The sequence below is a fragment of the Salminus brasiliensis genome, chromosome 23 (assembly GCF_030463535.1).
Source record: "Salminus brasiliensis chromosome 23, fSalBra1.hap2, whole genome shotgun sequence".
Lineage (NCBI taxonomy): Eukaryota > Metazoa > Chordata > Actinopteri > Characiformes > Bryconidae > Salminus > Salminus brasiliensis.
Window position 1 is genome coordinate 25,526,012 of NC_132900.1, and position 15,193 is coordinate 25,541,204.

At 43.1% G+C, this 15,193-nt stretch overlaps 1 protein-coding gene across 2 annotated transcripts; it reads right to left on the bottom strand.

Moving 5' to 3' along the window:
• Positions 1-7,333: 7,333 nt before the first annotated feature.
• On the bottom strand, positions 7,334-14,122 carry socs6b (suppressor of cytokine signaling 6b). Of its 2 annotated transcripts, none has more exons than XM_072669202.1 (2): positions 13,871-14,122; positions 7,334-13,252 (listed from the first exon to the last, which is right to left on the bottom strand). In XM_072669202.1, exon 2 carries the CDS (start codon positions 13,127-13,129, stop codon positions 11,543-11,545), a length of 1,587 nt encoding a protein of 528 aa, XP_072525303.1. In that variant the 5' UTR covers positions 13,130-13,252; positions 13,871-14,122; the 3' UTR covers positions 7,334-11,542. The 2 variants fall into 2 exon arrangements, with proteins under 2 accessions (XP_072525303.1, XP_072525302.1); XM_072669201.1 differs by having other exon boundaries at positions 13,800-14,122.
• Positions 14,123-15,193: the final 1,071 nt, after the last annotated feature.

A 15,193-nucleotide genomic window follows, 5' to 3' on the forward strand; every position in this document is an offset into this window, starting at 1 on the left:
ATGCGTAATGTGAGCAATTAACCCCTTATGCACTGTGACTTATTACACCATAAGGATTTTTTCCATTTTGGTTGGAAACAAAAGGCTTTAAGTACAGATACAGCAAAGCAAGTTGTCCCATAGGTCTGAAGGCCTTACATGTGAGAATCTCAGACAAAATTTTAATAAAGAGGCCACTTTTGTCCATATAGTGTGTGTTATAGATTTAAACAAATTACCATTTCACATGTACCACTCCACTCTGTACGGCACAGCATATAACCACATTAAATATTCAGTTCATCCCCTTATTTCTATATGTTCAGACTAATGAGCTGAACCTAACATGCCTTGAAATAACTTTCTACATACATACCAATTTAAAAATCACCTCAGCTCAGGAGTTCACCAAACTTGCATCTTTTAACGACTAGAGATGTTTTCCAGTGGACGTAGGCTTCGCCGCTGTGGGCAAACATGCAGCTTAGCTTGAAGCGCCGGCTCTTTTAATTGCTAGCATGTTTTTCTTAATGTAATCTGGACTCCTTCCCTGTCCACTGAAATGTCAATTAATTAGAAGTGCTCTCCAAAGCAGAGTGTTGCTGGTATGACCGCAGTCAAGCCAAGTGTGTGAGTGTGTCCTCTTGGGAGGGCCCTCGGGCTTTACACTAATTTGACATGTTCTACACCAACAACAACTAAAAAAAAACTTGCCTCGCCCTTAAAGTCGCCAATACAGTCGTGTTTTGCATGATCTTTTACTGCACTCAGTATAGACCATATGTGTCCTTGAAGCTCATTTGAGGTAGGAGCACATTAATGAGTGACTTTGACAAGGGTCCAATTATGATGGCAAGACTACTCGGTCAGAGCACCTCCAAAATGGCAGGTTTTGTGGGGTGTTTCCAGTTTGCAGTGGTCAGTATCTACCAAAAGTGGTTCAAGAAAGAAACCACACATGAAGAGGCGACAGGGTGATGGGCACCTAAGGTGCATAAATGCGATCCATGAAGGACCCACCTCACAACTTGGTGCCAGATACCACACGACCCAGGTGGAGTATATGCCTCGAATGACAACACATGGCAAATTACACCATGTCGCTATTTATCTAACATAAACAACGGCAAAATGCAGAAGCAGTCTGTGTAAAACTAAGTACACCCTTACTCCCTCCATACTAATTAAGAGGGTAAGTGGCAGCCATGTGCTTCTAATCAAATACCCTTGATTAACAGATTATCAGCAAGTGTGACAGCCTCCATAAAAGCAGATGTTTTGGCAGTTTGAAATCCAATTGAAAGGCTGTGGCGGGACATTAAGAGAGCTGTGCATAACCGAATGCCCAAACATCAATAAACTGAAGCAACATTGTACAGAAGAGTGGGCCAAAATTCCTCCAGACTGTAGTCCATCTGTTTATCTGCATACTTTGTTAGCTTCCTTTCACCCTGTTCTCCAATGGTCAGGACCCCACAGGACCTCCACAAAATGTAAAAGGTACCTCCAAAAGGTATTATTTGGGTGATGGGTCATTCTCAACACCCTCTTATCTCTTATTGTGACTGAATCCTGCTGCACACCTGCCTCGCCAGGAATTTGGTGGCAGTCGGTGATGGCTTCCTCTTTCTGCCATGTCCAGGTAGTATAGCCAGTGTTCAGTGAACTCAGCTTCCAACTTGATCTCTAGGAGCATCCAGTGTCCTTTTTCTTGGTTGTGAAGGCAGTGATGTCTTCTCTGAACTTTTTTGACAGCTCTCTGCACTCTTTCCATATTTCTAACATGCAATCAAACATCACAAATAACAACTAATGTAGAGCAGCTGAACATTGTAACATTGTAACAAATTTTGTTAATAAACATTATTTGCAATACCTCAATACCTCTAAAACCTGATTGACTCCCCCTCATTACGTCGAAACAGTTCAGTTGAAAGTGTCCTGTGGTATCTGGCACCAAGACATTCGCAACAGATTCTGTAAGTTCTAGAAGGTGTAAGGTGGGGCCTCCATGGATCAGACTTGTTTGCCGTACACATCCCACAGACTGAGATCTGGAAACTTTTGAGGCCAATGCAGAACTCTGCCGTGTTCCTTAGACCACTGCTGAGACGTTTTTGCTTGGTGGCAGGGAGCCACCAGCAGTTGCAGCCGTGTAACCGTTCATACCGTAGGTGGCACGGTTCAAAGCAATAGCCACATGAATTCCAGAAGCTGTGGTGTTCCAGCAGAACAGCATCACCCAGAGCATTACACTGCCTCCTTAGGCTTGCCTTCTTCCAACAGTGCACCCTGGTGCCATCTCTTTTCCAGGTAAGCGACACACACCTGTATACATGATCACATGAAAACGTGACTCATCAGACCAGGCCACCTTCTTCTGTTGCTTTATGATCCAGTTCTGATGCCCACTTGCTAATTGTAGATGCTTTTGTTTACATTATATAAATTAGCATGCAAACGTTTGGCCCATCCTGACCTTTCCCGCCCATACAGCAGCCCTGTTCCTAGTCATAATATCTGTTACTATGTGGGCAAAAGACCTGATTTCCTAAAATTCTGTAATAGAATAACCTGATTGGTTGAATTCAAAGTGGCCAATGGAGTTTGTATGGAGCTGCTCACAATAATGGTGAAGTAGGTCTTACAGGTAACAGCAAGTGTCTGTTTTCACGCAACATCATGGGTCGAATACCTGTGAGAGATATAGACTTTACAAAGTCACAGGCTGATAAAAGTTTTAAGAGTAGGTGTGACATCCCCCCCTCCACACACACACACACACACCAGTCACTGGTCCATGCTTCCTTTCTGCTCATTGTCTCTCACTATAAAAAAAAGGGCCACATAAAGAAAGAAATTGATAATGAAGTGTGAAACGTTATAAATCGCACCTGCGCTGCAGCAGAAGACTGTACAGTATCCTGCAGAACGCCGAGCTGAATGTTAATGGCATGCAACACTGGGGAGCATCTGGAAAGGCCCATTCTAAACTCTTCAAGGTACATCTCTGAGAGCGATGAATCTCGGAGAGGGGCGAGACGCGCAGCGCCTCGCAAGCGCCGCCTGCATAAAACTCCCTTTAATGTGCAGACACATGGCGCGCTCAGAAAGAGGTCTTCTGGGGCTTCGCTGGCAGATGGCACAGTTCTCACATAAAGACAGCGCTGGTGTGACAAAGAAGCGCAGCTCCGCAGGCCTCTCCGTCAGAGCCCGAGCAGAGGCGCATGAAGCCTTTCCGCCATCTCCAGCTTCGCCAGCCCCAAAAACAGAGCAGCTGGAGTTTGCCAGGGGCGTTTCTAGACTGAAAGCTCTATTGGGGTGCGTGCAGAATTCATAGGCCCATATCCTACGTTTGTCTAGTGTTTTATTATTTTGCTCCATGAAGTCCACTCATAATATTCATGAGGGTTTATTTACCTACAACAGGCAATTAATGTTCATCTAACCTACCTCTCGTCATTACTTATCGTGTTGTTGCTCCACCTTTAAAGGAACAGTTCATTTAAAAATCAAACGAACATGATGGATCTCTGACGCCAGACTCAGTGGATCATCCACAGTCTGATGTGAGCGTCTTTAGTTTACAATGGGAGAGGCTAGGCTAACACTGCTAAAAAAAAAACAAAAAAAAAACACTCATCCTAGACTGTCACCAATCTCTGCCAAACACAGGCACCAAAAGCTTTATCTATCAGAAAGCTAATAAAACCAGTTAAAGACCTTTGTTAAACATCTGTGGAGAGGTTTAGGCTTGCATTTATAGACTAAAGTGAGTCAAGCTACAAATGCAATGCATTCGCACACACACACACACACACACACATATATATATATATATATATATATATTTATTGTTATATAAATGCATTGCTGCGTACAGGAGTTTACCCACATCCAATTATGCAATTATGCTTAAGTTATAAGGAGTGTTTCAGCCAGTAGTTCTGAACTAAATGAGGCATAATAAAGGGCAGCTAATTAAAGGGGTCATTTGCTTTCAGGGGCACCGCATGGGGTATAATTCTAAGGGCCTGTGACTGACAGGGGCCCTAACAAATGTATTAATTGAGTATTTTAGCAGAATTGTGGGGCCCAGTGTAATATCTTTTCATGGGGCCTAAACTCCTAGCCAGCGCCCTTGTTTACATATATCTGTCCTAACAGTACAGTAACAAATTACGACTGTTTGTGGTACATGAACCCACACGTCATAAGTTGACCTCAGGGAGAAATATAAAGGGCATGCTATGGGCCCTTTTAAGTTAAATGAAACTATGGATGAAAAACGTGCGCAACCCTCTCGCTAACGTCTTCACTTTCCGCACCCCAGTTGACCAAAACGGCATACAAAATGTCTGTAACCATAGTGATAACTTAAAGGCACCTCTCCCTCAACACTATAGTCTACCTTTGAGTCAGTTTGTGCTGCAGGCAGTGAGACTTTTGGGGGCGGGAGGCAAAAAACGTGACTGCGGTTGTTGACGACAACTCAAAAACAGTCCTAGTGAAAGTGGATGCCCCCGTTTCTTCTCCTGCAATCCAAATCTGGCACTAATATCAAAAGAAAAAGCACAAAAACAATCTGAAGTGCAGCGGAAAATAATGAGAATAAGCGGCTGACAAGAGCCAGCAACAGACACGTGCACATTTTTTATAAGCTGCAATCGCCTTTAATATTTAAAGCCAAAGATATACTAGAGAAAATAGGGTCTGCTTCGCCCCCCTTCCGTCCCCTTCCCCAGGCTAGACGGAGGTATAATGAATATTAATAGATGACAGTATTCACTGTGGACCGGATTGTGTGTTTTCAACATCAAGCGAGGCAGATTTGAGCCAGGGAAAAGACAGGGCACCCCTGTATCTTTGCTTCAAGGCCAGAGAAATAAAAAGGCACTCTTAAAAGCAATCCTTCATCTGCCACTTTCTATTCGGATGCGCTCATAGATGGCAGATTCCACTTGGCTGTACTTAACGGCTTCCGAATCTCACTCAGTTTCACTTTATTGGCCAGTACCTTCGGAAATCTTGGCAGAATTGGCGTTACAGCAATCGACAAAGAAACATGGCGTACAAACAGATACAGGCACCGCAACAGGGGGGGTATCATATCTACGCTATATGCCCAAAAGCATCCCGACGCCACTGAATCTCACTGCTTTAATGTGCACCTATGGCTGACATGGATGTTGAGCTGATATGGTTGTATGTTCAACCACGAAATGTATTACAAGCACCTGTACACCTGCTTGTTCATGCTAATCAGATCTAATCAGACAACTATGTAGCAACAGTGCAAGGCATGAAATCATGCAGATACAGTCCAGGAGCGTTGGGTAATGTGTGCATTAGGGTTAAGCACAAGTCCAGGGCAAATTTTTACGACTGTGGCAGCGTGTGTTTGAGGCTAGGAGGGAGTTGAGTATCTCTAAAATCATGCAGCTATATTAATAAACATTGATACATGAACATTTACACATTTACCAAAACTAATGAACAGCTAATATACCACTAAATCGTCTACTTTCTTTTCAAGCTGTGTTTCTTAAAATAAAACAAACAAACAAAAAAAGCAAAAACTATTTTACTTTCACGGCCATTTAAAAAATATATAAATATAATATCATTTATAATATCAATATACATATATATATATATATATATGCATACATAAAAAAAATGCAGGTACATGCAGACCAATAGTGGCAGTGAGAAGGTGGGACTTGCTGGCGACTGTAGAAAAAAACGCTGATGTGAAATCTGTGCGAAATCCTGGTTTCATAAATCAAAAAGAGGACATGTCCAGGACAAAGATGACGTCTGGTCACCTCAACTCAGGCACCCGTGACTCAAAATGATCTACGAACGTCTCACTAGAAATTAGGACTAGAAAGTACAATTTCAGGAATCCGTGTTTCCTCATATCTGAGAGCACCAAGTCAAGTTAATGGTTTTAGGAGTAATATGTTAGACATCCGGACTAACGTTAGTTTAACCATCATAACTCGTTTATGAGAAGTTTATAGGTATAGAGGAGCTTAATCTTTACACAGAAGTGCTTGTTGGATGTGTTTGACGACTTTAAGGCGCACTTATTGCTGACATGGACAATCAATAGCATGGCGTGTATAATTTCCATTAATCGTCACTGGACAATAGAATGGGGGCTCTGCCATCTACAACCTCTTAGGATACACTCCCGTATCAGCCATGGCTCTGTAATAAACATTAGCACTGGTTTAAGATGTAGTCTGTGTAGAATCTGTATTTGACTCCAGCACCGCAAAGACCTGAAATACATGGAAACTGCGACTGATCACTCAGACAATGTCCTGCTCATCCACTAATCCCTCATATGCACCTAAACCAGCAGCATCTGCTAATACAACACACAGAGCTTTTTTTCCCCTTTCTTCCTTTACCAGGGCGGAGCCGGGCTGCCGAGAGGACCCTCATAGGAGCGCATTACAGACGCAAGCTTCCACAGAAACCAATTAAATCTGCACAGAGGGAGGAGATTCGTCATGTGTAATAAAGCGCTCTCCAGAGTTAATGAAGGCTGCTGGAGGGACAGGAGAGCTGCTTAGAGGCAGCAAGCCAGAAAACCCTCTGCTGGACCACCAGCTGCCCAGGACCGCAATGGGTATAAACACTGGAAAAAAATAATGTTAAATAATAACATTAACAATAATAATTATTATTATTTTGAATAGAAATATTATTGAAATTGTGAGACAAAGTATATATTTGGATCTAAACACTGAAAATGGAGAATTAATAGACTTGCAGAGTAGTAACAATAACAAATACGCTGGGATGACCATTAAAATAAATAAAATAAATAAAAATAAATAAAAAAATAAATAAAACAGCACACACATACAGACCACATACCGATATTCATTGTTAGGATGTCATGGCTGGGGGTTGGCTTTAAGTAGGCCTAAGTTGTACGACTGTGGCAGTGTGTGTGAGGGTAGAAAAACCTCTCAAACCATGCAGCTACAGTACGTTAATGTACATTAATAATTATACACACACATTTACTCATTCAGCAAGTGCCAATAACTAGCCTTAATAGCTTATATGACCAAATCGTCTCCTTTCCGTTAGACTTAGGCCTTCTTGAACCCCCAAGCCATGACATCCTAACCACAGTGGACACCTGTGTCCCCATTGTCCTCTTTTTTGAAGATTGAATATGGTCAGCCTAGCATTTAGATCAGATGTTTTTAAGATCAGCACATGATCGTCACACAACCACCCACGACCCCACAGTGCTAAAAGAACTCAATCCTTTCAAATAAAAGAAAGACACCAACAAACTTGAGAATAAGTCTTTTTATTTACACTTTTAGAGCAGATATAAAAAGAAACATTTAGTTCAAAATGTGCAATAAATCAGTACACAGCGTTCCCTTTCGAGATCCAAAATACTGTAGAACTTCCACCAAAGTTCTACTGAAAATCTGAAAAAGGAAGAGAAAAGGGCGGATCTTCTCCCGAATTGCAGCCACGTGTGTCAATGGAACAAACAGCACAAATCTGAAAACACTCGCACCTACAGATCTTCCGTCAACAGCCACTCTAAACATATCGACCCACATTCTGTCCTCACTGCTTATGGACAAACCAGAAGGCCAGTGTAAAAAAAAAAAAAAAAAAAAAAATCAAAGGCCATAAATTCAAGCACAGAAATCATAACGTACCAACAACAATGACAAATGAAACAGTCAAAATACTCCCATTCCCTCACCTGGGACATCAGGGCTGACCGGAATCAACCTTACATCACTTACAATACACCACGTAATCAATGACAACCCCTTTTAACTTTCTTCATAGGTTCATCAAGGCAAACAATACACCGATACTGATCTGACCAAGCTGAGAAAATTGCATGTGGCAAAGCAGCTGCATGCAACCTAAACTGGTCAAATCATACTGCTCATCCTAAACACCACAATTACAAAACAGCGCTCTGGGCGAGCCATTTGACCAAAACGTGAGGCGTTTCAGAGCCAACACACAACGCTCAGTCAAAAAACACGAATGGCAGCACAGGAAACCTTCCTCCCGTTTCCAAAAATCACATACTTCAAACCTTACTTCATCCACACAACCTAAAGACAAGTTCAAGTAATCAGAAGAAGCCACTGAAACTCCACATCTTCCCAATCAACGCTTTACTGCATGGCTATGCACTAGGTCTCCAGCTCATTAGGTACACCAAGCTTGTAGCTACACTTGGTGGTCATTTTATCAGAAACATCAACCACATAGGTGCATGTGTGTAGGTGTATGGTTACAAACTGTAGACCAGTGGTCTCCCCAACCCAATCCAACCCAAATCTGACAAACCCCATTCAGCCAATCAACATCTTCTGAAGGCAGTAATTGATTGGGTCAGGTAGGGCTGGATTAGGTTTAAGAAGGCAGCTCTCCAGGAACAGGGATGGAGCCCGCTGCTGCAGACCCTATGTTGCAGCACAATACATCAGTCCCCATCTAGTTCGCTCAGTAATGGAAAAGGACCACCACAGGACCACCAATGAGGATGTAATGTGATATTGGTGTGGAAAGTTCTCAGCACAGACACTGGCATGGTAGTGGTGTTGGTTAGCTCTTACACACTCATTACTGCTAGTTAATCTTTGAGATCCACCACCCAAAAAAAACATCAAAGAGCAGATCTATGGTCAGCAATTGACCACTGATGAAGGTCAGGGTGATATAGAAGACTAACACAAACTGTGCTTCAACATTGTGCATAACCATTCAGTCACTGTGGATGATGACATAAGCCTCTCCCCCCGCAAGCCTATGCTACACTGATAGGCTACACCCGGATGCTGTGCTGAAAACGGTCAACTAACTACATAATCTGATCATCGGTGGTGCCTATGCATTCGTGTTAGGGGTTCTGCAACACCGCAACAGCAGATTAGTAAATGTAAACCTACAGTGCACCTAAATGATTGGTGTTTCTGGTAAACTGGCCAATGAGCATAGCTACAAGGAAGGTGTACCTAACAGAACAGAAAAAGTGTATGTCCAAGCTTGGGCCTGCTATTACCTTATGTGTCAGCCTTCATCCAGAATGAGGCCGTTCCACAAACATGAGTCCGGAAGGGATCAATTTCAAGAAAGGAGACTTGTGTTAGGTTCTCTACTGTGGGTCAACACAGGATTTTCAAAAGGCAAGCGCTGGTGACTGGGGTTAATACCAGACTAGAGGAGACAGAGAAAAAAATTCAATAAGTCCAATAAATACCAGCAAACCATGCTAAGTAGGGATGCACAGATATGGGAATTCTGGGCTGGTATTGTTCACGTACACATTTGCAATGCCAACAATTTAGAAAATGTGGAAATTGGGACTACATCTATCTGAATCAGCATCTACCTGACCTTGAAGTCACGCAAAAACCATGTAACTCCATTTTTGCACTTTTTCTACTTTGTGACATTATTTCTGATTTGTTCTTTACATTGTGCCAAACTTTCATGATCAATAGGCCAATAGGAAAGTTTCAGAAATTATTAATAAAATATTTTTCTATTGACTTCCACTGAAGCCTTTTCCTTCTGCTCTCAAATTGCCATACTGGAAACACAAGGTTTTTGCGAGACAAGGTTCTTACGTGGTTGACCGCGCATCAAACTGGACCCTCTTTCTGGAAGTTAAGATGATCTTAACACCAAGATTCCTTAGGGAAACTGGGCCCTGCTCTGCTGAAATTCCAAAAATACATCATACACTAAAAAATAAAGATGCAATGCCAAAATAAAACACCACTTTTGGTTCCATAAACAACCATTTTTGTAATCGAGACCTTTAAAGGTTTATAACCTTTGCATGAAGAGAAAGTTTTTTGGGTCTTTTAAAGGTCTGTCACACTCACTCATCTCTATTACAAACATGGTTCTTTATGGAACCAAACGTTCTACAGCATCACTCAAAGAACCTTTTGCCGCACCTTTATTTTTAAGATGCATGCTTTTGTATGCAGTTATAGATCATTATTATTTGCTGATACCAATATGACTCTGACATCATTGTGCACCTCTACTGTTAAGCTTTAAGCAAAGTTAACTGTCTGCTGGCTTTTTTTTTTTTTAATAAGGCCAAGTCATGGAATAAGGATCATTTATCACAAGTCCAGCCTTTGCAACCATCCAACCACATCCAAACATCCAAAGGCCACACAAAAACATTGCATTTAGTCATAGGCCTGTTGAAACCAAATGGCTCCTGGAACTGGACAGTGCTACTAAGCAAATTCTTGCTTTAACAAACCAAAGAAATGTCTCACCATTTCGACCATTTTTGCAAAAGCTGTGCAAGCCTTCAGGTGCTAAGACCAGAAAATGTGCTATGAAACCAAGATACCTCACCGCAGATGGACGTAAACAAAGACTCTAGGCCTATACAGTTTTCCAGGACGGATGAACAACACTTTCACAATTAATAATACTAATAAACATGGGATACTAGAAAAAAATGACTTGGGAACGAAGAACCATACGCCATATGGTTGTGTTGCGATGCCTTTGAGAAATGTACCGTTATTTTTCTACTTACAGTCCTTCACATCTTGAACTCTATAACTGTAATGTAAGGCAAATTACCTAAATTAACCAAGTCAAGGACAGTAAAGCATAGCAACGATTATATATGCAAAATATTTCTTATGGAAGGATTTTCCTATGATTAAAAATAATGATAATAATAGAATATGGGCAAAAATTTATTATCTGTAACATGAGATGTTTAGTCCACGCTGTCCTTGGCTTTGTGTGTGTGCTATAGAATTTAATTCAACTAAATAAATTAAAAAAAAATAAGACAGTTCTGAAGGGTGGAGACTGTAATCTCTAAAACATGAAACATGTGACCAGCTAATATAGCTTATTAGTGTAACTCCATGGAGGTGTGACAGCTCTTTAAAAGGACAGGGCAGACTCACTGTGTTAGCCTAGATTTATTTAGTGCAATACGAGACCACGGCTAGTTTGATGGAGCAGTGCTACTTTGAAAAGTGAAGCTAGTCTATGGTTTACCCAACTCTACCTCTCTTCAAAAAATATCAAAACATCATTAAGGCATTAAGTTCCACTGTGCACCACTCACAAAAAACCCTAAATGCCCTAAATACTGTTTTTTTGCTAATGTTACTTGCAATGGTACACACACTGGGGTGGAAAAGATTTTCCGTGGGTCACTCTGTTCATGAAATTAAAGCCTGGGTAAAAAGAAAATCACTACAGACTTCTAAACAAGCATGCAGAAGACACTCCGGTAATACGCTCGGACCACTCTACCCACATTCTTAGCAACAACCGCTGAACTATCTATTCTAAAAGAACATCACCTTTTATCTTCTGACGGAAAAATGTAAAATGTATGGTGTAATGGCACCCAACGGCCCCCACTCCCCTCTTCCCCCTGAAAGTGTCCTGTAAAACCTTACTCATTGTGTCATCCAAAAAACAAAAAACAAAAAAAACCAACAACAAAAAGAAGTGCAAGAAGCAACAAGGGGTCGGTTTCAGAAGGAGTTCAGTAGTGTTTCTCTTGCAAGTAATCTTTCATTTTGTTGGGTAAAGGCAATTTCTGGATCAGGTCTATCCGTGTGTACTGGCGAATGATGAACCGACACGAGTACTGGAGAGATCGCACTTGCATAAACCGTGAAACGGGATTGGTCAGTCTAACTGGGTAGGTGGCAGAGCCAGGCAGGCGCGACCTGGAGTAGCAGAAGGCTCCGTTTTCTGAATCCCGTATGGAGTTGTCAATAAGATCCACGATGGACGTGTGGCCCTCAACATCCGGCTGCTCATAGAAGCTGAAGCTGCCGTTGGAGTGCTCGATCCGCGTGTGGAGCGTTTTGCCCTGTGAGCGAAAGCTCAAGCTAAGGAGGTACCGGTCATCTGAGCTGTCTCGGACCAGAAAGGAACCATCAGGAAGGCTGGTCAGCTTCTCTTCAGCCTCCCACCTGGTGATGGGGCCCCAGTACCATCCCTGCTTGGCCAGTTTCTTAAGCTCCACCGTCAGGCTGGTCACCACCATCGGCCCACTGCTCTGGACCGCATCGTAGACCCGTCGGACTCCCGGGGCCGAGCTGGGGTCGAAGCTAAGGTGGTGAATGACTGATTCTGCGACTTGAGAATGTGTACCGTCCAGTCCAGAAAGGCTCCTGGGAAGCTGGCCCCCAGGAACCTGAGGTAGCAAAGGAGAAAGAGGGGCTTCAAGCCGGGAACCTTGCAGCAAGGCGTTCGCAGTGCTGAAAAGAAGCCTGTTGACCGAGGGCTCCATGAAGATATCTGGCGAAAGGAGATCGTGATCAATGGGTTCCTCGTCCACGTGAAGTGAACATCCCTCTGTCTGAGGCACCACATCCATGGGCGAGGTGCCATCCAAGCAGAAAGAGCGCGACCCCTCCTCGGCGAAAAGTCCGTCGTCTAAAGGCATTGTGTACTGTATGTAATCCTGAGCTGCGAGGCCGATGACTACAGGCACGTGATCGGCCATCTCGAGATGCAAATCACCATTCTGGGGGTTGGAACTTTTGAAGGTGGAGCCGCTGGACCCCTCAAAGAGCCCGTCTCTCTGGAGCTCCATGAAATCCTTGCGGACACCGTTGAGAGCTGGGCTGGAACCCGAGGAGTGGATCAAGGCCTTCACCTTGGCGTCTATTTTGATGCATGTTTCCTCCGAGTTTGTGGGCCTGAGGGGCCACGGCGTAGGGCTGTAGTGGTGGCTCCGAAGAGACGTGGAGCGCGAAGAGTGCTGTGACTTGAGGTCGCCAAAGGTGACGGGCGCAGACGACGAGGAGAACGTGTCGTCATCTATGGAGCAAACGGATGGAGAACTCCCCTTGACCTTTGGTTTCTGCTTCGTAGACAACCTCCTCTTCAGTGTGCCCATGAGGCTCTCACTTTTGGAGCGACTTTTGGAGCCCTTTGCGTCTTCGCCGTCCAATTCCCGACCGACAAGCTCCTTGCCGTAGCAGCCTCCGTAAAGAGGATCTTCGGCAGGGAAGCTGTCAGACAAGTCTGGCTGGGATACGGCATACTCCACAGCTTTCTCTTCTTTCCCTTTTATGTTTAATGACTTTCGTATCGTCTTGAGACTAATTTTCTTCATCCTGAATGCTCCTTCCAACGCGTTGGAAGAGGATGACTCACACAGAACGTTCCAGGAAAGGGAAAGGCAGAGGAGAATGCTTGCTCATAGCTGATCACACACAGCTAGCCACAACTGCCAGGCCTGGAGTGGAAAAGGGAATAAACATCGGTGGAATGGTCAACCATGTGCACAAGTGGCAACCTCAACACAGATTTCATGTGTATACACAAGCTAAACCTGGATTAAGGTTAAAACGTTGATCTCTTTAGCCTCATTTAGTCCCACTGAACCAAAATAATACTGATTACAACCTTTTCTTCTGAATCTACAGCTTTTACAGCCTCCTATTTGTGAACTGTTTCATGATTTTTGTCATTCCACCTTAAATGCTGAAGCAGCTGCATTCTAGCGACGCGGGCACGAGAATGTAACTGCTGCAGCATTTAAGGTGGAACGGATAATTCCATCAAGAAGATGGCAAATAAGTAGCCAGTTTAACCTTCGTTTTAGATGAACCCCCTTTAAAACCCACCTATAAAAGAGCAAAGAATTGCAGACAGGCAAACCTGACGGTAATGCAGAAGGCCTTGTTATTATTCAGCAGCTGAAGCACAAACACAGTAACTGACTAGCTAGCTAGCTACCTGGCAATGAAACAGGCTGTAAATAAACCCGAAAAGCAGATTACCTTTAGTCTCCCAACGCTGTCAACTAACAACCCTCATGTTGACATGCAGAAAGATGAGAAACCCACATTACCGTGAGTTTAATTCAATAACATCCAGCCTGCTGTGCTAACAGCTACCGCATCCCACTTGACAGCTAAACGCGCTTCATGGGGCTCTGTCTCAAAACACCAAGCGCTGTGCCCACACGTTAGGACTTCGTCCAGACGGCAAGCGCCGGTATTTCGCCTTTAGGCAGATTTTTGGGGGAAATATGAAGCATTTAAAACTTTTTGCGCTCCGTCCTCCGCTCTCCCCTTTGTTTGCTGTTGCATCATGGGAGTAAGCGACGAACCCCGAAGCCCGTGACGTCGCTACGGCGGCCGACGGAGAGACAGCTCAAGACCAGGGTCGATTCTCAATCCGCGTTCCTGTCTGTACTTCCTGCGTTCCTGTGGGCTTGTGATACGTCATCAGTCCCAGCCCAAGGACTGCCCCATTCACTGCATCCCCCCCCAGATTTTGCTGCTCTAGATGGTTCAAGGTGGTCTAAGATGGCCTTTGATGATCAAAGTGGTTGAATAGCTTGTCCTCTAGACCAGAATATAGCTTATACTGGTTAGGCTGGTTGTCCGGCTCAGTTCTTGACCAGAATAGCGCATGTTTTCCTTTGAGTTTGGTCAAACTTGGTCATCAAGTTGTCATAATGGTAGACTAGTTTGGTAAAGCTGGTTAACGAGTTAATTTAGGATGGTCTTGCTGGTGGACCAGCAGGGTTGTGATGGTCATGTTGGTGAAATACAACAAGGTGCTCAACAAGATTGGTCTGCTTGACTACTTAGGTCAAACTGGTCATACTGATGAACCAGCGTGGCCGGGCTGGTCATACTGGTGAACAGGGTTGGTGATACTGGATGGTAAGCAGGTTGACCAGCTAAACCATCAAAGCGTAAACATACCCTATGATGATCAACATATTTTCAAGTTCAAGTTTATTTGTGATCTGCACAACATGTCAGGACATTTATGCATTGAAATGCTTGTGGTGAGGCTCAGGTTTATGCTCTACAGGAGGACAAACTGTATACATACTAAACATATTAGAAATAAAGTTAGATGATTTTTATACAATTAAGATTTGTAGAAATTCTTTGATATGTACATTTATGAGACAGGTATAGGCATATTTACTTTTACATATTTACATATTTACTTATGATCATTATTGTAATATTAAATATGCATAATAGTAAAAATGTCACTATAATAATAATAATAATAATAACAACAACAACAACAACAATACTACTACTACTACTAATAAAAGTAACTAGAAAAGTGAATGGTTGTACGGATTCTAGGTTGTAGCTAGGCTGTTCAAGGTGGTTTCCATGGTGTTGCCATCTGGTTGCTAAGC